At 47.8% G+C, this 21820-nt stretch overlaps 3 protein-coding genes across 12 annotated transcripts; 2 read left to right on the plus strand and 1 right to left on the minus strand.

Annotated features, from left to right (window-relative positions):
• On the plus strand, positions 1-7765 carry cep85 (centrosomal protein 85). Of its 4 annotated transcripts, none has more exons than XM_015975911.3 (14): positions 1-117; positions 933-983; positions 1085-1216; positions 3356-4128; positions 5107-5240; positions 5335-5452; positions 5533-5718; positions 6044-6196; positions 6273-6427; positions 6530-6647; positions 6800-6850; positions 6958-7065; positions 7135-7378; positions 7457-7765. In XM_015975911.3, the coding sequence occupies exons 1-14, from the start codon at positions 105-107 to the stop codon at positions 7618-7620; spliced, it is 2400 nt and encodes a 799-aa protein (XP_015831397.3). In that variant the 5' UTR covers positions 1-104; the 3' UTR covers positions 7621-7765. The 4 variants fall into 4 exon arrangements, with proteins under 4 accessions (XP_015831397.3, XP_054596421.2, XP_015831398.3 ...); XM_054740446.2 differs by lacking the exon at positions 1-117 and adding an exon at positions 396-414; XM_015975912.3 differs by lacking the exons at positions 1-117; positions 933-983; positions 1085-1216 and adding an exon at positions 2555-2824.
• A 1189-nt stretch (positions 7766-8954) lies between these two features.
• Positions 8955-12354, minus strand: ubxn11 (UBX domain protein 11). Of its 3 annotated transcripts, XR_001574296.3 has the most exons (10): positions 12229-12354; positions 11478-11593; positions 11354-11394; positions 11149-11271; positions 10451-10638; positions 10298-10375; positions 9956-10233; positions 9838-9890; positions 9452-9585; positions 8955-9380 (listed from the first exon to the last, which is right to left on the minus strand). XR_001574296.3 is itself a non-coding variant. In XM_015975924.3 (9 exons), the coding sequence occupies exons 2-9, from the start codon at positions 11528-11530 to the stop codon at positions 9533-9535; spliced, it is 684 nt and encodes a 227-aa protein (XP_015831410.1). In that variant the 5' UTR covers positions 11531-11593; positions 12229-12354; the 3' UTR covers positions 9305-9532. The 3 variants fall into 3 exon arrangements, 2 of the variants coding, with proteins under 2 accessions (XP_015831410.1, XP_070406887.1); XM_015975924.3 differs by having other exon boundaries at positions 9305-9585; positions 9956-10050; XM_070550786.1 differs by having other exon boundaries at positions 9305-9585.
• Positions 11991-20955, plus strand: fez2a (fasciculation and elongation protein zeta 2a). Of its 5 annotated transcripts, XM_054740447.2 has the most exons (10): positions 11991-12464; positions 14615-14723; positions 14896-15015; positions 15088-15214; positions 15299-15561; positions 15710-15790; positions 15919-15994; positions 16069-16134; positions 20411-20436; positions 20751-20857. In XM_054740447.2, exons 1-9 carry the CDS (start codon positions 12184-12186, stop codon positions 20419-20421), a joined length of 1134 nt encoding a protein of 377 aa, XP_054596422.2. In that variant the 5' UTR covers positions 11991-12183; the 3' UTR covers positions 20422-20436; positions 20751-20857. The 5 variants fall into 5 exon arrangements, with proteins under 5 accessions (XP_054596422.2, XP_015831405.3, XP_015831404.3 ...); XM_015975919.3 differs by lacking the exon at positions 20411-20436 and having other exon boundaries at positions 20751-20955; XM_015975918.3 differs by lacking the exons at positions 20411-20436; positions 20751-20857 and adding an exon at positions 16456-16714.
• The last annotated feature ends 865 nt before the right edge of the window (positions 20956-21820 follow it).

Here is a 21820-nt window from a genome sequence, read left to right on the forward strand (position 1 = left end):
GCCATCAATTGGCTTGGCTAGCGGAACAGCAGCAGCAGCGGATGGTACAGATTCATCATCAGTTACGAGCCTGAAACCGAGATTTGCTTATATAATCAGGGTTTATGCAAAAAGAAGGTAGAGTACGCGTTTTATTTTCAACTCCCCAAAATAAATTATCTTGGGTAATTTAAGCACTAAAGCTAACTGGTATTCAAAGGTTGACACGAACTTCAGTCTCCTGAAGTAACCCGCAACGCTGAGTTAGCTGTTAGCTTGTTCGACGGAAACGGATTTGTCGTGGATTAATGAAAGCGAGTAACGGTGCCGTGCATCGTAATTCACGAGAATATTAGCTCCGTGGCCAGATAAATGTTAAAGTAGACGTTTGCGTTAAATGTGGGATAGTTAAAGTGAATAATTTCGTGTGCCGGGGTGAGTGGCGGTTAGCTTGGAGCTCGTCTTTACTGGTTAACGAGCTATTTCCTTTTTGAATTAGGTTCTCGCCAGGACTAGTTTTAACATCATGGCGCTAAATATTCAGTCCGAGTCCAACTGTTCTTGTTATATTTATGTACTTGAAGTAACACAGCCGCTCGAGGACACGTATTTGTTAGCAGGGTTATGTAAGACATGTGCTCACCGTGTTATTTCTGTTGTTACTCAGATGGATCTGTTGTTGTTGTTGAGGGGCAGATTCATTTATTAGGTGACGACAAACTCCACTGGCATGAATGACCGCTTAAGTTATCAGGGAAAAGTTCATTTTCTCATTATTTAGTTAATTGACTGTACATTTTAAATATATTTAAAGTGGTTTAATAACTATGTAAAACATTTTTGCAGGAGCTCAGCTGAGCCTAATATAAATGCAGATTAAGCTTTACGTCAGCTGGGTTGAGCTAAGGAAACAGGATGTAAATAATGCTTTGACCTTTTTGTGTTTCCACCAGAAACCTTGTACATGAAAACCTCCCAGAGACATTTTGGATCCAAACCAGCTGGTGAGTTGACACGCAGCTGTGAAAACATTGACACGTTGTGTCAGTTCCACATGTGTTGATGGAACAGGCTGTCATCGTGCCGTTTCACAAACATGCATTAGGTCGGCTGGCTGACATGGAGTGGCAGACACCAGCTGTTTCAGAGAAGTACCAGAGCCGATTGGGTCGCCGGCCGGGGACGTCGGACAGCGGGGACACTGGTCTTGGTACTTCAGCGTCTGACAGCATAGAAGGTGATGACTTTTGCTTGTTCTTTCTCTTCCTTTTGCGTGTTGTCATGGTTTTAATAAAGGTTAACATTAAATACTCCCGTTGGCATCAAAACTCTGCTGAAATTGGTGAGACGTTTGCCTCTTAGATGTTTAGTGTGTTCCCAACAACTGCAACACCTCTGTTTTAAGATGATGTAATTCACCCAGACCAGAGAGCGAAGCTGTGCAAAAATGTGGGGAACACTTGCAGATGTTTAGTGACATTTTGGATACGCACAAATCCAGGTTGCACTTTCCACAAGCCCAACGAGACACTCTTTATTAAAAAGGTTTATGTATTCCTCAGCTGATGATCTAAATGGCCTGAAGACTCCGTCTTTGATGTGGACGGGGCGTTTTTGCTTCTGTTTGCTGGGCTTTCACACGAACATGGATCATAGATGGAAAAACTAACAAGACGATGGCACCATGTTGTAAACAGCCACCTGGGGGGGGTGGTCCTTGTTTCCACAGGAAACGCCATAGAATAATAGCCTGAACACGTATCTGTGGTTCAGGAGCTTTAAGAGCTGAACATCACAGTGTGTGTGTGTGTAGGGGGGGCACATTTAACAGACCTTGGCGCTGACTCAAAGCAAGGTCAGCTGCTCACCTTTTATCTTTGACAGGAAGACGTATGACACAATTGTCCAGAGAACTGATTTTGCACTTTAGGTGTGTATTGTTGCCATACGAGCCCAGAAACCAGCGATCAGTAAACCCAGCTGGCAGGATGGCATTCCCAGAAGGACAGATTAGGCAGATATTAGCTTGTTATCGGCTACATTAATGGTTGGTTTATCTGATCTGCTCTTGTGGTGTTTGCTCTATTGTTCTTTCTATGATGTAAACAAAACAGAACTCCCTAAACCTAGCAGATTCACCTGTGTGGAGCATTTAGTTTGTTTATACCTGGCCTTTAAGAATGGACTCAAGCTCAGCATTAGTTACAGTAAATGCGTCTGAAAAGTCAGGAATGTCTGCTGAGCAAACAGCCAGAAAGGTTCAGACTTGTTCTAGCCGGCCTCAAATCTGATGCCTAGAGGCTTGTTAAATATATCAGAAGGTTTACGTCCCTTTTGTCCACCATTTTCTTATTCTTGTAGCTCTTTCTGATGCTCTCTGTGATTTTATTTCAGTTTTTGTATCTAATCATGTTGTGGTTTAAACTAGTCAGGAAAAAATATCCAGAGCTTGACTTTAGGTGTGTGTGTGTGTGTGTGTGTGTGTGTGTGTGTGTGTGTGTGATGTGCGTTACAGTGGGAGGAGGCAAGGTGCATAAATAAGCGGCACCCACAGATGACAGTAACTGGAGAGGTGGGTTATAAATACCCCTAACCTTTCCTGCAGAGGCTGTTTGTGTGCGTTTGCTCACAACCGGGTACACGCTGCTCTTTGGGGCAGGGGGCCCGCTCGGGACCGGGACGATAGTCTACGCTGCAGAGGTGGTTTCGATGCCGCTTTAACATGCAGAAGACTGTTTCCTGCTTTGTTTTGAGTCAACCGGCAGCTCTGCTAACCTCTGTTAAAACATGACCCGGCTAGCTTGTTTGTGGTTCCTCTTCGTTCAGACTTCTGCGGGTTTCTCAGGTCTGTAAACGGTGACATGTCTGGTGTTCAGGCTGGGGAAGATGTCTTCTGGTCTGCTCAAGAGCGTTTCAGATGAAGACTAAGGTTTCTGTGCTTAACCGAGTGTACAGTTGTGTAATCTGACTGATGAGAGTGATCGTACAAATTAAAACTAAACACCCTTTAATCTGCAGCAGCCTAATTTTACGGCAGGATATAATTATCCTACATGGAACCGGCTCCTAATTTGAGTTTTGGACGCGATGGGAGACCTTTTTATTGTGAATTAGAAAGCTTTTATTCTGAGCTCTGGGTTAAGTCTATTATAAGACTCCTCCCTGGGTTGAGTCAGAGAGAGCCAGTTAATTCTTTCAATGGTGACACCTCATCATCAAAGTAGGCCACCCTTAACCCCGCTGCACGCACTCCGCTGACTGAACTCCGGGAGGATGGCCTGCAGTGATTTGACTAGGTGTGTGTTTTCAAATGCAGTAGGAAGAAAATAAATCTTGGCATCATGTCTAAAGCGGGTTCTTCTCGTGTTGTTTCAAGACTTCCACAGTTCCAGCAGCAGCCCCTCCTTCCAGCCCATCCGCAGTAAGATCCCCATCCCCACCGCACATGTCATGCCCTCCACGGCCGGCCCCCCGGCCTCAAAGCCCCATCCCTTTGGCCTGGAAGACGCCGCCGCGTCCTCTGCTGAGGGTCACAGGTCATCTCCTGGCTCCAGAACCCCAAGTGGTTCCACATCAAAGTCTTCCTCGCTTTCCAAATCCGCGTCTTCTCCCAACCTGGACGCTCAGACCGATGTAGGAGGCGATCCCGTGGGACCCAAGCTGGACTGCTTGAGCCGCTACCGTAGCCTCGTCAACGGGCTGGACCACTCGCTTATCCCCACGGATCACACACGGCTGGAGGAGGGCCAGAGGTTTGATACCCCAGCAGTGGAACCTACGCTAAACCAGTCCGCGCTACTGGGAGGGTTATGTCCTGATGTCAGACTCCGGTTACAGGCGACCGGGGTTAGAGACACGACAGACAGTTTGTCTGAGGTCTACAGAGGAGCCATGGAGCACAGCTACAAGGTTCTGTCTGAAGCTCGGCCCGGACTCTCAGGAACAGCAGAGGCCTCTAATCAGAGGGGTGCAGCCGGATCTGCTGGCGCTTACACAAACCCTCTCGGTCTGCAGACACAAGCTCTGCTGCGAGAGCATGCAGCTCCCAAAGGTTACGATCCGTTACGGCCGGACCGATGCAGCGAGCTCTCCGGCTGGCAGCAGAAACAGCAGCTGGAGAGTTTACGCCTTCAAGTGGAACAAATGCAGGTAAGCGTTCATTAAAGGCACATCATGGTGTAAAGTTCCTCTGCTGTTGCAGCTTTACACCCACATCTTTATCAGTAAAGACGCAGGAGTCTGAAATCTCTGTGGAAAAGTCATTTTGAGCTCCAGTCATTTACGGTGGAGAAGAACGCAGACAGAGTTAACGTGCTTGTGTGACCATGAAGGTCAGCATTGGAAAACCACTAATGGAGGCCTGAAGGCTCAGACGTTTGGTCCTGACCAGATCAGACCAGTGAAAATCACACAGTTCAGTAGAGATGCATGACACCACGATGAGCAGAAATCACGTCATAGAATAATTTCAGATGGATTTCATTATTACAAAATGCAAACACACATTTCCACCGACGTTACAAACCCAAATCTATAACTAAAGTGTCCTTTTATCAAACACAGAAACACGTATTCAGTAAACACACCGGGCAGCGCGTCAGGCTGAGTTAGAACAAGTTATTTCACACAAACTCTACTCTGTTTTTGTTTGATTTAAAAGGACACTGGCTGCTTTTAGATGTCGGCCAGAAATGATCGTTTTAATTTGGATTAATGTTTTAATAATGCAATTAAAAGTAAATGTCCCAAAGCCAGAAAATAAACATTTTCTCTATTTTCAAAGGCTTTTAAGCTTCACGACTCGTTTGAATAGAAACCAATCGACTCTTGTCTTATAAACAGATTATTGGTTTGTTAATCCATTTGTACTAGAGGCGTCTCGCAGTGCAGGTCACGGATATCCGTTAGTGAATTAGATTCGTTATCTTGGTGCATCGATTATTAGATTAGTCTCCCCAGCTCTAGTTGGTAAAAGCTGAGGGATTATTTTACATTTAACTCATTTTAATTGATATTAAAATCTATATTTTTATATCTTTGTGACAATTTCTGTACTTCCTCCCCCTGTGCGGCGTCTGTATCAGGGTCTGGTGCAGCTTTTAACCGTATTTGTTTTTGTAAACGTAGCTGATGAACGCAGGCGTGGGAGCGCCGTACCCGTCCCTCTACGCCACACCTCTGCACTCGGACTCGGGCAAGTGGGACGCTCTGGTCAAAGCCAGCGAGAGTCTGCTGAAGGAGAAGGAGCTCGTTATCGAGAGGTTAGTGTTCCAGCAGGTTTATGTTATATTATGGGATGTTATGGGGTCATTTTGATGCTATAAGTTACTCTAACAAGGTTGCTGATTGATGCAGACAAAAGCAGCACATGGCCCAGCTGGAGCAGCGTCTGAGGGACAGCGAGCTGCAGGTCCAAGGAGCCCTCCTGGGCCGGGGGGCGTCTTACGCAGACATGTGCATGCTGCGTCTCCAGGTGAATGACGACTGACCTCAGCAAACCCTCCGCTCTTTAAATCACCCCCGCTGAATCATTCTGTCTCAACGGCACTGCAGGAGGCCCAGAGGGAGAACGTGTTCCTGCGAGCGCAGTTTTCCGAGCGCACGGACTGCGCTGCCCTGGAGAAGGCAGAGGCAGAGCGCAGGCTGAGTGCCGTCGAGGCCGAGACTCGCCGGCTGACTGAGAGTCTGAAGGAGGCCTGCGAGAGGCACGCGGAAGAGATGAAGAAACAGGAAGAGAGGGTGAGCGCTTACCTAACGTCTCTTCCTGACACAACAGCAAGCGGTCACAGGAAACGGCTTCTCTGTTAGCGCTGAAGGCCGTTTCTCTGCTGCTGTTGATTGGAGCTCGTGTGCTAAAGAGTTAGCATCAAGTAAAGAAAAAAAGTCCTAAGTTTTGGGTAAATGTCCCAGTTATGCTTTTGTTTTTGTGACTCGGCAAGATGAGCGACAACTGCTGGATGTTTGAGTTTAACATCGTCTGAAACGTTTTCATCTCCGGTTTTTCCTCATTTACGTTTCATTACACACACATTAACCCAGAAACCATGTTTTTCTACCTGTGCAGATCCGAAGTCGAGACAAGCACATCAGCAACCTAAAGAAGAAGTGTCAGAAGGAGGCGGAGCTTAAGAGGGAGAACCAGCAGCGTATTGAAACTCTGGAGCGCTACCTGGCTGACCTGCCCACCCTGGAGGACTACCAGAGCCAGAACAAGCAGGTAAAGAACATTCAGCTGTTTTATTCAGGTTCTCTTCTGTCTGCCCAAAATCCTGAACTTCAGGTCCTTCCTTCAGCTTCTAGAGGCCGAACAGCAGGTCGCTCAGCTTCAAGAGAAAGTCAGAGACCTGGAAGCCACTCTGGAGATGACTCGCTCTCAAATCCAGGAGAAGGACTCGCAGCTGGAGGAGCAGAAACGCCGGGAGAGAGACCTTCTGACCACAATTACAGAGTATGTACTAAGGCCCTGGTCCTCTCTGAAGGAGTCTGACACCCCCTCTGAAGTAAGGACCGGAAGACGTTAATGAAGCTGTTTCTTCTCCCACCTCATCAGCATGCAGCAGCGCGTGCAGCAGGGCCTGGAGGACGGAGCCAGACTTCCATGTTTGGACTTTGAGAAACTTAGAGGGGAGAACAGCTCTCTGAGAGAAGAGCAACACAGGCTCAAAACGGTAATCCAGCTCTTTGTTGGTTTGGTCCTGTTAGCATGTGGCTGACTATTGGATCAGTTCAGAGTAAGACTTGTGCGTTATGAGTGGTCAGCGTTAGTCACATGGTCTGGGTGTGAAGTCGGTGTTTTAAAGCCAAATCCTCGTGTTTGCAGGTTATTGAGAAGCAGCATCAAATGATGGAACAGCTGGGCTCTCAGATTCAGGTCTTTGTCTTTTCCCAGCGTGCGTGTGTGTGTGTGTGTGCGCGCGTGCGTGTGTGTGTGTGTATGGCTCTTCAGAGGTTAACGTTTGTGAGTTTGTGTGTCTGCAGACTCTGGAGCAGCAGGTTTCTCAGGAGGAGAGCAGCTCTCAGGCCCTCAGAGATGAGGTGCTGGCCAAAGAGCAGAGTGTGTTGGAGCTGCACACGGCCATGAAGGAGGTGAGCTGGACAAACTCAGAAGGCAGAAAGCGGTCCGACCGGCGTTCCTGATGCTGATTATCGTTGTAGCTTTCCAGCCAGAACCAGGAGCTGATGGAGCAGAATCTGACGCTGCAGGAGCAGATGAGTGATCTGGAGCAGAGGAGCGCCCCCCTCGCCTCTTCAGCCCTCCAGCCAGCAGGAGCTCGTCTCACACAGCGACTCCACTCTGAGATCTCCTCGTGTCTCAGTGACCTGCGCTCCCTGTGCAGCATCCTGACGCAGCGAGCCCGGGGACAGGACCCCAACCTGTCGCTGCTGCTTGGCCTCACTTGTATGTCCCGCTTTTATTTTTTCTCTCTTATGGTTTTTAAAGTTGTGGGTATTCATCACTTTTGTACGTTTGTCCCAGCTCCTCCGTCAGTGGCGGGGCAGGACGAGGACTGGATGGAAGCGGACGTCCTGCAGAAGAAGCTGGTTGAAGCCCAGCAGCTCCGTCGGGACGTAGAGGAGCTGCGTAACCTCATACTGGACCGTTACGCACAGGACATGGGAGACAACTGCATCACTCAGTAACCATGACCCCCCCTCACCTCCGCAGGATCTCCCGTATGACGCTTCAGATTCGTCCACCTGGTTGAACATTAGTGTGGAGCCCCCCCCCCAGTCCAAGGGCTAACAGAAATAACTTACCTCTAATACTTGATCCTTTTAGCGTTGAGTGTGTGTGTGTGTTTTTTAACAAGAACGATGCTTTCTTGTAAGTTACCAAACAGTCTTATCCTTTTAGTTCCACGCGAGTGGACTCTGTGTCCCACTGTTATAATTTATTGAAACTTTTGATTTCCCTGTTTGGGGGAATAATCCTTTAAGTGGTTGACAATCAACTGGGAACGTTTTAACTTTTAACTGAATTAGCAAAGAGGCATCGTTGTTTCTAATGGTGGACACCGTAACGACAGCGGTGGCAGGGCTTTCGTACCAAATCAGCTCCTAGCACCAACGGGCCTACAGCCGCCCGACCAACAACAAAAACCAAAGAAACGGGGGTTGAAGTGTGTTTGTGAACGCACCTCGCTCCTCTGCAGGCGTGGCTCCGATCCAACACCAGCACGTGTGCCTTTGTGGTGTTCGCCGCTGCAAACGCGGACTCCTTTCAGACCAACTCCAGGGCTTTTTGCAGCTGATGTTTTGTTTTTGTGCTTCAGCGTTTCAGCCAGGAGAATAGTCGATACATTCCCTGACTCTGAATGTAGACGCCCGCGGGCCGAGTCGCAGCATCCTGTTTCTGATTTAAAAATAAACAATAAAAAACACAAGTCTGGGTGAGGATTCAGCAGAGGTCAAACATGACTCGGGCGCAGTATTAATATTCAGTATTTATTTAGTTTTTATGACTCGATGTGAAAGATTTAGGGTCTTCCTAACTTGCTGATTAAATGTGTTCAGAAATACTCTGTATCCTCCGTGTGTGTGAAGGTCCCACGAAGTGGATTAGATGATTATTTTGTTGCCTGTGAGGAGACACGGGAGCGGGTTCTCCTTGTGTTTCTGTTCTCCGTGATGATGATGATGATGTGAGGGGGTGGCTGGATCACCCCTCCCTAAAGCCGTCGCTCATCACAGGAGAAAAGGAGCCATTCAGAGAAAAAGACACTTTACGGCAGGAGAAGGGGATTTTAAAATGAAAATATGCAACAAGTACTTGTTGGAGGAGAAAGTCTTCATTGTTAGGAATCATTAAGCCATATTTCCTCTCATGGGACCTTCAAGAAGCACAACGTTTCTCTGAAACATCAGCACGCCTTATCATCTCAGACGTTTTGCAAAAAGGGAAAAGAAGATGTTTCTATTTTCATACTTTTGTTCATGTTTGTATTTGCATACTTTAGAAATAAAGATTTTCAACATTTGGATTTCACTTGTTCAGTTTATTTAGAGAAGCTGCGAGGACCAGATGTTTGAAATAAAAACGTTTCATTACAACAGATCAGATACATGTTGCCCTTATTTACTCACGACCAGCAGATGAAGTAGACTTATCTACGTCAACGGAGGAAAAACTTCCTCCCAACTTTGTCTCCCCCACCCTATCTCTGTAAGGGGATGTCCGTGTCCTTTCTGGCTTGCCGTCTCACTCTGATAGCCTCAAACATTCCCTGCACATAAAAACTTTGAAATAATTAAACGTATTCATCTTTAAAGGCCTGTGAGTTTCCTCCTCTGCAGCAGCACTGTAGAATTTGCTGAGCGGCCACAAGATTGGATCATCATGTCATCGCTGTAGACGCATGGTGGGTGCATGCTGAGGATGTCGTAACCAGACCCGTTCGGCTCTATTGCAGACGTGAAAGCAACATGAAACCAGAGCGAACACAAAAGTGGGTTCCAGAGGAGGTTCTGTCACCTGTGCTGGTCCAGGTAGCTCCTCAGGTGACCCACTGTTTCTGAGAGTCACATCTTCACCATGAAGGTCTGATCTTCACCTTCAGCGTGATGACAGCTTTAGGAGATGTTCTTTTACAGCTGAGTATCTGCCCTCTGCAACAGGGAAGAAGAACATCCCAGCTGAGATCAGACGCGTCTGGCCTCGATCCAGATCAGATCGCTCATGGTGGCCAAATCAGGATTTAATCTGGCATTGCATCAAACGGGGCTTTGGGTCCTTTCAACCCTCAAACATCAATTTTTTTCTGCAGACTCTGGAACAAATACTCACCAGGAGATCAGAGCGATTCAGTGTTTTTGTAAATAATAAATGCTCTGAAGTATTTTCTATGCCGTGTTGCTTACCTGCCACCAGGTGTGTCCACAACAACCTCTGAGCTCCGAGAATCAGACGAAACCTGGAAGAGTTGCTGTGTGAGGTCAAAGAGAACAAACGTTAAGTTGGAGTTTTCCTGCTGCTCACCTGCAGTCTCCCTCAGAGAATTCCTGATGTCGATCACCACACCGGCTTTGACCACCATCTTTGGCAGCTTTCTCTGATCTGTGGTCAGCTTCTTCCTGTGAACCGAGGTGAAACACAAGGATGGTGGGAAGGAGACGAGACCAGGTCAGACCTGGTGACTGAAGGCTGACTGCGTTTGTAAATTCTTCATCTTTCTCCTCGTAAACGGCTCGTCCTTCACCAGGACACGTGTCCCACGGCAGCCTGACCAGGAAGGTCTCGTGCCTCCTGTCTTGCACCTGCACGAAGAGTCTGCGATAGCTGAGACATGCAAATCTTTACAAAAAGAAGGGAAAGACGCACCTCAAAAGGGACACCATCTGGAAATCTCTGCTGGAGCTCAGAAGGGAAGCAGTCATCCACGAGGTCCTGCATGCAGAGCTGTGAAAGCATGAGACAGTTTCAACGATCCAACTCTCCAGGAGCCGCCTTTCTGTGACGTCTTAGAGGAAAAACCTGGGTGCTTTGCTCCTGGAAGGAGCGGAAATGACCATCAAACATCTCGATGCCGTTTCTGTAGAGTTTTGCTCCACTTGCTGTTTTGTGTATGAAACGTTGTCCCTCCCCTGTGAGGACGTTCAGGTCCTGGATCTTCTGCAGCACGAGGTCAAAGTTCATGCTGAAGCTCCTGGCAGGAGGTGTGTCTGCAAAAGAAAACATGATTAAACTGCAGCTTACTAGATGTGTGGAGGAGATTATAAACATGAACTAACTCCCAGAGGCTTTGGTCTGAGCGGTGAGTCTGCTCGCTCTCCGCTGAGCCACCGATCGTCTCATCTCCAACCCAGACCAGAGCGTAGTCACCCAGGAAGTGCTGCAACACAGCAGGTGGTGAGTTACACCTCCAAAGGAGGTGCAACTTTTATTTAACCGTACCTCCATTTGCACTTGATTTTGCAGTTGTTGGCATCTTCTTTCAAGATCTGCCTGGCTGTTTGAGTGTGTGTGCTCTGAAGTCCACACACACACACGCAGAACGGTCAGAAACACACAGAAAAAAAACACTCAACGCGAGTCTGTGATGATGCATGAAGGTGCCTGCTCCTTTCTGAGTCCTCAGCCTCTTCTCTAATGCTGACATCAGCTTCAGAAAAGACACGACGTCAGATGGGTTTGTGGTTTGTTTTGTTCGTTTGGAGGAAGCGCTTGTTCACCTTGTTCCCTATCTCCTCCTCCTGTTTTCTCCAGCAGAATGATGCGATGCATCATGGCAGCCGTCAGCTCAAAGTTACTGGGAGGAGCTCTTGATTCGTCATCGGTGAGTTCTGCATGAATTTCTGAAACAAGAGAAATATGTGAGGATAAAAATCATCATATATTTAAAATCATTGTACCCTCCTGGTGGCGGCTGCAGCCCACCTTTCAACAGATTCCTCTTGAAAGGAACTTTTTGTTTGACCCTAACAAGCAAGAATGACTCAAATAAATGATTCGTTCAGAGATTCTTCACATTTTGATTTTAGCCTGGGCCTTGATCGCTCACCCCTGCTCGTTCACGGAGCCCTGCAGGGGAGCACGCCTCGTTTTTCTCAACATCGACGAAGGACAGCTCGTCTTGTTCCAGCACCGACCAGTGGATTTGTGTTTTTTGTTTAGAGTCTGTTGCCATTAGTAACAGATATAAAGAAAACTTGCATCATCCATCTACCGCCGCTAGAGGTCACTGTTTTTCCTCACGGTTCATCAACTCAGAATGCTTATTTATAGCAAAACTTATTAAACTAAAACTTTTATTTTCACACAAAAACCTTACTCAGATGCGATTTCTGCTCGTAGGTTAAAATAACTAAATGTTTATGAATGCACTTCCATCAAACAGTAAAGAAAGAGTTATTCTGAAACCAATCATGTAATAAATGAATAAAGTGATCTTGTATCAGTGACAGAGAAGGATTTATCAATTTATCAAAGATAGAGGCTTTGTTTGGCCTGCCAACAAAAATACGTTTGAAGGATTAAGACTTTTACACACTTTCAACATGATTGTTTCCTAGTAAATTGATTAAAATATGAAAGTAAAGCAGATAATGAAGCTAATCTGGTTTGTGATGAAAGGTCCAGCATCACCATCCTCTCTCCCACCACTAGGGGGCTCGGTGTGCTCAGACAGGATGAGGATGAGGCCTGCCGGTCCCGAACCAACAAACCCACCGTTTAACCGGACCGACTAGCATGGTGCGGGCCGGGCTATGGCCGCACCGATCGCGCATTTAGACGAATCCCCCCGGGCGAACCTGGGGGACGTGAGCGGGGCTTCCGGTGCTGCCGCCGGCGGAGCCGCGGGCGGAGCGGCCCCTCAGCTCCTCCTGGACGGCAGGACCTCCCTGCAGGAATCTGGCGGGTTCGGTTCGGTGGAGAACCTGGATGGTTTGGATCAGAACCTTTCTGCTTGCTTCGGGAATGTGGACGATAAAGCGGACAGCATCGCAGTGAGCGTGATCACCGAGGAATCGCTGCTGGAGAAAGACGAGTGAGTGAGTGAGTGAGTGAGTGAGTGAGTGAGTGAGTGTGTGTGTGTGTGTGTGTGTGTGTGTGTGTGTGTGTGTGTGTGTGTGTGTGTGTGTGTGTGTGTGTGTGTGTGTTATGATTGATATCTCACCTGTGGGTAGCTCTTTGAATGGCCTCTGTTTGGAGAAACAGAGATTAGTAATTGGGGCAGCAGCAGCAGCAGGTAGTGGGTTGTCCAGTAATCTGAGGGTTGCAGGATTGATCCCGGCTTTTGGCAGAGAATGCAGCTGTTGTGTCCTTGGGCAAGACACCCAGCCAGCTGGCGGTGGGCAGAGGGACCCCTGGAGCAAGCGCCCTGCAGCCTCAAGGCTGGTTTATGCTTGACGCATCCGCGAGGTCCGCACGGCTCCGCGTGAAAAGTTGCGTCATTTTGCGTAATTTTAACAACCACGCCCCTCCACCGCGCCTCCGGCACGGCCCAAAATTTCAGCAACACGCACCTAGGAAATTTTCTAACCACGCAGACGATCGGACGCGGAAAAACATGGCGGACCGGCAAGAACTTGTATGGCAGAGGTTCGTAAATACAGACATTTGTATGATTCAGCTCTCAGAGATCACCGTGATCAACATGTTGTTAATAATTCTTGGAGAGAAATAGCTCGCACTGTCGGAAAAGACGAGGACGCTGTTAAAAATGCTGGAATGCCATGTTGTAAACAACAGTAATTTCTACTTCTACTATGGTGTAGTGTTAGATGCATGCCGTAGAGCTCTATGCTGCCCCCTACAGTTTAGGAGAATATTGGCTCACCGCAGAGACAAGCCGCACAAACCATAAACGCTGCGAGTTGTGAAGCGCGTTCCATCCGCGAGCCGCATCACCAAGCGGAAAGTGAATGTGTCAAGCATAAATCAAGCTTTAGTCAGTGTGGCCCAGGGCAGCTGCAGAGAAGCCCCCAGACAATTTTGATAAGGGCAGCCAGACGGGGCCAAAGAAAATTTTGAGATGGCACACCATTGGCCCTCGTGATAACTCTGGGAGAGTTTGGCCTGTAACGATTCATTGCATTGCTCCTGTATTATTAAAAAAAAAAAAAAAAAAGCAAAAGTGTCTAAAATACTTGACTCAAATTTGAGAAATGCAAACACTTAAGAAAAATACCTAAAATTTCTTTGAAATGTTATTTTTAGTTTAATTCACCTGTTGCTGTCTTCACAAAAATCTATGGATATAAATGTTTTTTAATGGTGAACAATTGAAACATTTATACATTTTTTTTGAATAAATTCTGATAATTTAACTGAATACATTTTTATTGTGTTTTTACTTTAATGTCTTGAATAAATAAGATGAACTTGTGGTTTGAGTGAACATTAAAATGATTTATTAACACTGATCTTCCCTTGGGGGCACCACCGGGCAGTTGTGACTACACTGTAGCTCATCACCAACAGGATGTAAATGTGTGTGTGAATGGTTGAATGACTGTTTGTGTTGTAAAGCACCTTGGGGGGTTGTAGGACTCTAGAAGTTGCCGTATCAAATACCGGCCATGTTAGTTCTGATCTGACGTGTCAAAAATTAGCCAAATTGTCTTAAAACGATTAATATTTCATACATTTCTTGGCAAATGATGAAGTTTAACTTTTATTTAGCCATATGGGTTGGATGGTGACACAGATGGCGTTGCTATGCCTGTGCAGCTAGAAAGTTGCAGGTTCTAATCCCTTGTGCAACCTTCTGATAGGGGTTAGCATGTTCTCTCCAGGCATGCATGTACTCTGGCTGCCTCCTGCAGGCAAAAGACATACACGTCAGATTCACTGGCATCCCTTATTGAACGGTTGTCTACATTTCTACAAACAGAGGTTGTTCCAAGACCTGTCAACAGGTAAGACTGTCCGTGCCGAGACACACTTGAAACAGTCTGACTTTTCACTTTAAGACGAGAGGGCAACAACACACCTTTATCACTTTGACAAGCTGCGTTGTGGATTGCACCTTTAACCTCATCAGCTGATCAGGTTCATCTGGTTCTGTTGGTGTTTGGGAGTGTTCACAGTCTCCGTGTCAGCCCACGGGCCATAAATGTTGAGTTATTCTGACGCAGACACGCTTATGTAAACTTTTAGCCATAAAATCTTCCTGAATCCTGACTTTCCCTGTAGAATCTGGAACGCCCTCACTGGAAGCCATGGCCACGTGATGCCGGTGGACTGGACACGGTCTCGAACGCGCTCCCTCTACATCTCTACCTTCAACCTGGAGGAGAAACCTGTGGGTGACTCCCCCCTCCTCCCTCTCCCCCTATTTCCTGTCCCACTTTCCACCCCTCCTCCCAAATCTCTCCTCTGTTTGTCTATCACAAATCTTATGTCATCAGTGTGCAGAGTTTAGGGCTGTGATTAAATCCCCTCCCCCCTTGTCTTCTTGATCTCCTCCCGACTAGAGGGAGACGAACGTCGCGGCTGAGCTGTCAGACGACGAGGAGGAGCTGCGGGAGCAGCTGGACATGCACTCCATCATCGTCCCCTGCCTGGATGAAGAGCCGCTGGTCACGGCCGAGCAGGTATCCGTGCAGTTCTGCAGCTCAGTCTGATCCTGAGGGAGATGTTTTGTGAAGCCCTGGTGATCTGTGCAGGTGATCGAGGAGATCGAGGAGATGATGCAGGACTCACCTGACATGAACACAGAGCACAACCCCTCTCAGTCAGACCTGTCCATGCTGTCTCTGGACGTTCACCCGTCCAGCCCTGGCTTCGAGGACAGTGGGTGTCTACTGCAGGTGCACTATGTAGGATTGTTGCTTTCCCCACCTGTATTTTAGGATTTATCTCTCCGTGCTGCTCCAGGGCTGAGGGCTCTGAGTCTCCCAGAGCTGCTGGGGCATCTCAGGGAGACGGAGGCGAACATCAGGAGGTTCTCCGAGGAGCTGGTGCAGCAGCTGGCCGTCAGGGACGAGCTGGACTTTGAGAAAGAGGTCAAGAACAGTTTCATCTCTGCACTTATTGATGTTCAGAACCGGCAGAAAGAACACAGGGAGTCCATAAAAAGGAAGAAGAGGCTTAAGGGTGGAGCTGGGACGGGACAGGGCATCTCAGAGAAAACGGCACCAGTAAGGATTTAACACCGCTCTGTGTTTTTATAATTAGCTCCTACATGTTGGGTGAGAGGTCCTTCTCTATCACTTCTTCCTGTTTCATTTTCAGACACATACTTTAATGTTTTGGTTTTTCCACTTTTCTTCCTTCCGTCCTCCTCAGCGCTTCAGCATGGAGGGAATCTCCTCCGTCATTCAAAACAGCTTCCGACAGACGTTTGGGAGTGGGTGCAGCGAACGGCAGGTCTCTCCTCCTTGTCCTGCTCCTGCTAACATTTCTACTCTGCCATGGGTCGTTCTCTCCAGCGTACATTAGATGTTTAATTCACCTGACGGGTCTTTTCTTTGTCTCCGTTCTTGTGTGTTTTACAGTATTTGACCACAGTCATTCCCTATCAGAAGAAAGGACACTCTCCATCTTTGGATGACCTCCAGATCCTGACTAAGAGTGAGTTTATTTTTCTCTACAGTTAGTTCATCTTGTCTCAGAGTCACCTCCTGACCTCTCTAATAACCTTCCAGTTCTCCAGGGGATGAGAGACGACAGCGACAAGGTACCTGGTCTCCTGACAGACTACATTCTCAATGGTGAGCGTCGGTCTTTTCTGTTTACTCACCATAAACATCGCTGACGTAATGCTTTAGAAGCCAACATGAATTAGTAATGATCACCGGGGCTGATTATGTTACCTTAAAGCACCACACAGTCGTTAGGGTTAGGGTTAAAGGAAGCTTTTCATCACCAAATCTTGGGCTGGTACAAGGGTTTGTTCAGTTGGGAACATTTAAAATGTTTCTTTGTTTTTTTTAGTCTTTACTGAAAGATGTAAAACAGACCTGGGAGTTTGATTAAAGACAGGTTTACTGCTCTCACATCCTCTGACTGACCCTGAGTTTGGTTTCATTCAGTTCCACAGTCAGACACGGAGGTGGCAGCATCATCAAATGGGGAGTGGGAGTTCAGTCGGGGGACAGACGGCTCATAAAAAAAGAGCAATCCAGAGAAGAAACTCTGAATGACAAAACTCTGAGTCAGAGTCTGGACCTGGACCCAGACTTTGCACTGACACACCCGATGGCTGTTGGAGCTCGAGCTGTTCAGACAGGAAAGCTTCCATTGTTTCTCCAAATCCTAAAATGTTACTACCTCTACTCAAAACCTTGTCTCAGATTTGTAGATGTCACTGATTTTTTAAAGTCGGTATAGTTCCCATTACATCCGGTTTTGCTTTCCTATTACGGGGTGACTAGGGAGCGACGGTGGCAGAAGAGTCAAGTGCCCTCTCTTTAACCAAAGGGCTGCAGGTTTGAGTGCCGTCTGTCGCAGCCACTGTGCCCTTGGACAAGACACTTACCTCACCTGCCTGCTGGTGGTGGGCGGAGGAACCGGTTACACCCGTGTGGGCACCCTAGCTTCTGCCAGTGTGCCCCGGGGCAGCTGAGGCTGCGTTGTAGTTTATCACCACCAGCGTGTGTGTGAATGGGTGAATGGGTGAATGACTGCTTGTGTTATAAAGGGCCTTGAGGGGCTGTAGAACCCTAGAAGGCGCTATACCAAACACAGGCCTTTTACCATTTGTGGTCTATCTGTCCCCATGTCCCACTTGTCCTCTTCTGCTTCCTCTGTCCTTCTCACACCCTGGACTTTTTAATTCTGCCACAAACACCCAGCTCTTTTGTCTGACCATCCATCCATTTCCATCTGCTTATCCGGGATTAAGCAGGGTTAACCCTAACCCCTAACCCTTATCATCACCAAAAGGGGGTGGGGTGGGGTGGGGGGGGGGGTTCCACAAAAATCAACAATAATGAACAAGAGTCTGCTTCTAGACCTGCAGAAAGAGACAAGAAAAAAAAGGGACACAACAACAATACAACAAGATCAAGCTATCACTGCGTCAACTTGATGAAGAAATATATAATCAACATTGTTTAACTGAAGAATCACATGATAATAAATCACAGTGCATTAAGTGCCCACCATAGTCTTAAGACCTGTGTTTAACGTGTCCAAGCCCATACTTTTGAGAGCACCTGTGTGTGTACACACGCTTGTTTATGTAAGGTTTATCTATAGGAGCGTCCAATAGAGAGTGTGAGGGACCACAGATGTGTAGGAGACAGGGGGAGCTCCAAGTCCCAGAGATCCAGGCGCTTCCCCAGAACACAGCAACCCCAAGGAGACTGCAACCAGAAAGGCCCCCGCCCCCCTGGAGAGGCACAGAGGATCGCCCCGGGGGGCCACAACCAGCAGCCGGCAGAGTCCCGGGAGATATCAGCGGCAAGCCCTCAGGCCCGCCCGCAGCCTCCCACCCCCTAGCCGGCCGAGCCCGGGACCCAGGGGCGACCACCCCTGCCGGGGACCCAGCAGAGCCCAGGGACCCAGACCCCACCAGGCAGCCACCGGGATTAACCAAGCAGGTGCCAAAGATCTTAAACCCCCTGACCTGGGAGCCACGAACACTCAGGCAGACCAAGGCACCACACCCCACACCAGGTGTGGCAGGGGGAGGGGGGACGAAGATCTATATCATCAAAAGAAGTCCTAGGAGAAGAGACGAGTCAAAGGCCCCACCTGACATATACAGTCATACACAAACACAGTCACACACTCCCTCCCTCATGCTCACACATGCACACACAACCAAAGACTTACAAAAATGCACGCCGGACACCCACTTATGCTCCCCATACACACCCTATTCACTCTGGTCCCGGTACTGCTGCACATGGGGTACAACCATCACCGGTTACCAGAGTTTGACCCTTTCTGCTGGGGTGTTGATGAGCAGGCTCCCCCGCCCAACGCTGAGCACAGCAACCCACCACCCCAGACCCCAACCAGACGGCCAGATCTCCCTCCTAGCCTCCAGCCCCAGGAAGCCAAGCAACAACAGAGGTGTGCTAAGACCCCTAGTCTCCCTCCACCTGCTCCAATATAGTGTTGTGTATTGATGAGGTGTATTCAATGGCTGTGGTGAGCGGGCAGTGCGGGCATTGTCTGGCCTATGCCAGCTGATGCCACTGCACCAGCCCACTTGCACCCACAGCCCTCGGTGTCTAAGTGCGGTTTAAAATTGGAAGTGGGCACCGGCACTCGGGAGGAGGCTGAGAAATCCCGCTGCCAAATGCCGTTGAATGTGCTCACTCCCAAGGCCCTAAGTGTGTGTTTGCATGGAATGTCGTCCGTGGAAGTGTATAAGGTGCAAATAAAATTGGGGGGCAGGTTGCCACAGGAATGCAGAAATGGGGTCCATACCCACACTCCCTGACTTGTCCACCCCCCCAAGGTCCTATGTGCATGTTTTGTGTGAAGCAGCATCCTAAGCAGAGAGGCCCAGACTTCCCTCTCCCCTACCACTTGGGCCAGCTATTCCATGGGAATCTCAAGGCATTCCCTGGCCAGCTGTGTCCTGGATCTTCCTTTAGGTCTCCTCCCAGCTGGATGTGCCCACATGGTGGCGCAGTGGTTAGCACTGTTGCCTCGCAGCACGAAGGTCGCAGGTTCGAAACTTGGCTGCGGCCTTTCTGCGTGGAGTTGCGTGTTCTCCCCATGCATGCGTGGGTTTCCTCTGGGTACTCCGGTTTCCCCCACGGATCACAACATGCCCTATAGGTTATAAATTGTAAGTCGCTTTGGATAAAAGCGTCTGCCAAATAAATAAACACAAACATAATAAACATAAAACCTCAGCAGAAGGCATCCTGACCAGATGCCTGAGCCACTTCAGCTGGTTCTGCTTGATGTGGCGGAGCAGTGAACCTATTCTGAGCCCCTCCTAGATGATCATGCTCCTCGCACTATCTCTAAGAGAGCCCAGACACCCTGCTGAGAAAACTCATTTCAGCTGCTTGAATCCGTGATTTCGCTCTTTTGGTCACCACCAAAAGCTTCTGACCATAGGTGAGGGTTGGAACGTAGACGACCAGTAAATCGAGAGTTTCACCTTCTGGTGTGGCACTCTCTTCACCACGACGGATCGGTACAACGCCCGCATCGCTGTAGACGCAGACGCAGATCTCACACCTCGTGTTTCCCTAACTCGTGAACAAGACCCTGGGATATTTAAACTCCACTTGAGGCAGGACCTCATCCCTGATGTGGAGAAGGCATTCTACCCTTTTCTGACCACGGCCTTGGATTTAGAGGAGCCAATTCTCGTCCCAGCTGCTTCACACTCGGCTGCAAACCGCTCCAGTGAAAGCTGGAGATCACGATCTGATGAAGCCAACAGGACCACATCATCTGCAAGAAACAGAGACGCGATCCTCAGGCCACCAAAACAAATCCCCTCAGCACCTTGGCTGCACCTAGAAATCTTTATGAACAGAACCAGTGAGCAAAGGCAGCCTTGGTGAAGAGCTACCCGCAGGGCCTGGTACCCCATGCTCCCACCCCCCCCTACAGAACACCTTCTCCAAATCCACTAAACACTGTGATTGATTGGTTGGGGGATCTCCGACGCACCCCCCAGGACTGCCCTAAGGGTATAGAGCTGGTCCAGTGATACCGGCCAGGACGACAACCACATTGCTCCTCTCCAGAACCTCTTAACAGACCTTTTTTCTGACCAGTAAACGTTATTTTATTTTGGTTTTGTCTCCAGCTCTCTTCACCCACAACTTCACCTCATTCATCATTTTTAATGCAGTAAATACATTTTAGGACAAGTAAAACAAGTAAAAACGTAAAAACTCTAACTCTACACTAAATGGATTCTCCGTCTAAACCATTAAACCGCTCTACATCATAACCTGTGCACATTTAGATGTCTGAGTTTGTCTTTTCTTTCACATTTTCCTTGTTCTTTGTCTTTTCTCCACATCCTATCTCTGCTGCATGTCTTCCTGTCTTACACTCTAGCGCTGGTCTGAGCGATGGACCGAGAGGTTTGTGTCTAAAGTAGTGTTGTGTTGTTGCACTGATTCCTGTCATCTTGTCTATAGAGCTGTTTTATACTTACATGCAGTCGCTGCAGTGGAATTAGAAAAACAGTTATAATATATAATAATGTAATATTATATTTGCAGACGTTGAACTATAACCTGCAAGTAGACCTGTAACATTTATATTTTGTTTTTGGAGAGTTGGTCTCAGCAGAGGCTCAGTTTTGTCCCATTTCCTCCGTTTTCACCCCTCATGTTGTGATTTTCACAGGTTGATCCTTCAGTCTGAGGTTTAGGCTTCCTCTGTTTTCTTTCAGTGTTTTGCCCAACGTAGACCAGGAGAACCGAGCCCGGCTGCTGAGGAGGGCTTCCATTTGCTGCAAACACGAAGCACACCTAATTTATTCCTGACTATTTTTACCTCCATGAGTTCACTAGTGTGTGTTTGGTGTTGATCTCAAAACTGAACATATTCCTGTAATTTCACACTCTTTTTGTTGTGTAACTGACTTTCTTGCTGTGTAAAATGACTAAATCTGTATTTTTACAAAACAACATTTAGGGCAAAGCTGTGATGCAAAGGGCTCATTATTCACGATGCCTCTAAACATACCGAAGTCGGAACCAAGGAACAAGTGCACAGGAAGTGGAGTGTTTTAAGCCAAATGTTTTTTAGAGGAGCACAAAAACATTGTGAGCATCATGAGTTCATTAGCAGCACGAGGGCTGCAAAGGTAAAGTGTTTGTGAAAAACTAATCCAGCCGTTAAACGAATCACAGTCCACAGCTGTACAATCTGAACTCATTGTTTTATTCTGGATTAATGATAAACCGACTGTGCATTAGGGCAGGGCTATTCACTTCTGGGCCTCGAGGGCCGGTATCCGGTTTCTCTGTTTCAACACACTTGATTCAGTGGTTGAATCGCCTGTTGCATCAGCTCCTCAGGCTCTGCAGAAGCCTGTTAATCGCCTACTAATGTGTGCTGAAGCAGGGTTAAAACCAAAACATGCTGGATACCGGCCCTCGAGGCCCAGAATTGAATAGCCCTGCATTAGGATACAACCTGAATCTGAATCAGACCTGGCGAGCGAGCATCGGCTCTGATTAACGTCGTGCAAACTGCCTTTGCCTCAACTTTTCTACAGCAGAGTTTATTTTCAGCGAATGTTAGATTGTTTACAGAACTCCTGTCAACGTTTATTTTGTAAATATTGTTTATTAAAATAAAAATACTGCATAATTTTCCGTGTTTCTTTCTTTTCGATGAGAAAATGAATTCATAATGGGACGCTTTCATCCCATCCTGTGGAGAATAGTTCTACTGAATCAGAGACCACGGTCTTGAGTCAGAAAAGGGCAGAATTCCTTCTTCAGGTCAGGGACA

Source organism: Nothobranchius furzeri, chromosome 5, assembly GCF_043380555.1.
Source record: "Nothobranchius furzeri strain GRZ-AD chromosome 5, NfurGRZ-RIMD1, whole genome shotgun sequence".
Taxonomy (NCBI): domain Eukaryota; kingdom Metazoa; phylum Chordata; class Actinopteri; order Cyprinodontiformes; family Nothobranchiidae; genus Nothobranchius; species Nothobranchius furzeri.

Excerpts from the sequence above, each read along its gene's own strand:
- cep85 (XM_015975911.3), top strand. Across the intron at positions 6,197-6,272 it reads ACCAGAGCCAGAACAAGCAG|CTTCTAGAGGCCGAACAGCA; the intron begins GTAAAGAACATT and ends TCCTTCCTTCAG. Across the intron at positions 6,851-6,957 it reads AGCTGGGCTCTCAGATTCAG|ACTCTGGAGCAGCAGGTTTC; the intron begins GTCTTTGTCTTT and ends GTGTGTCTGCAG.
- ubxn11 (XM_070550786.1), bottom strand. The coding sequence starts at position 11,530 with ATGTTGAGAAAAACGAGGCGTGCTCCCCTGCAGGGCTCCGTGAACGAG. Across the intron at positions 11,272-11,353 it reads CAAGAGGAATCTGTTGAAAG|AAATTCATGCAGAACTCACC; the intron begins GTGGGCTGCAGC and ends CTCTTGTTTCAG. Across the intron at positions 10,234-10,297 it reads CAGATGGTGTCCCTTTTGAG|GTGCAAGACAGGAGGCACGA; the intron begins GTGCGTCTTTCC and ends CTCTTCGTGCAG.
- fez2a (XM_015975918.3), top strand. The coding sequence starts at position 12,184 with ATGGCCGCACCGATCGCGCATTTAGACGAATCCCCCCGGGCGAACCTG. Across the intron at positions 12,465-14,614 it reads TCGCTGCTGGAGAAAGACGA|AATCTGGAACGCCCTCACTG; the intron begins GTGAGTGAGTGA and ends CTTTCCCTGTAG. Across the intron at positions 15,791-15,918 it reads GTGGGTGCAGCGAACGGCAG|TATTTGACCACAGTCATTCC; the intron begins GTCTCTCCTCCT and ends TGTGTTTTACAG.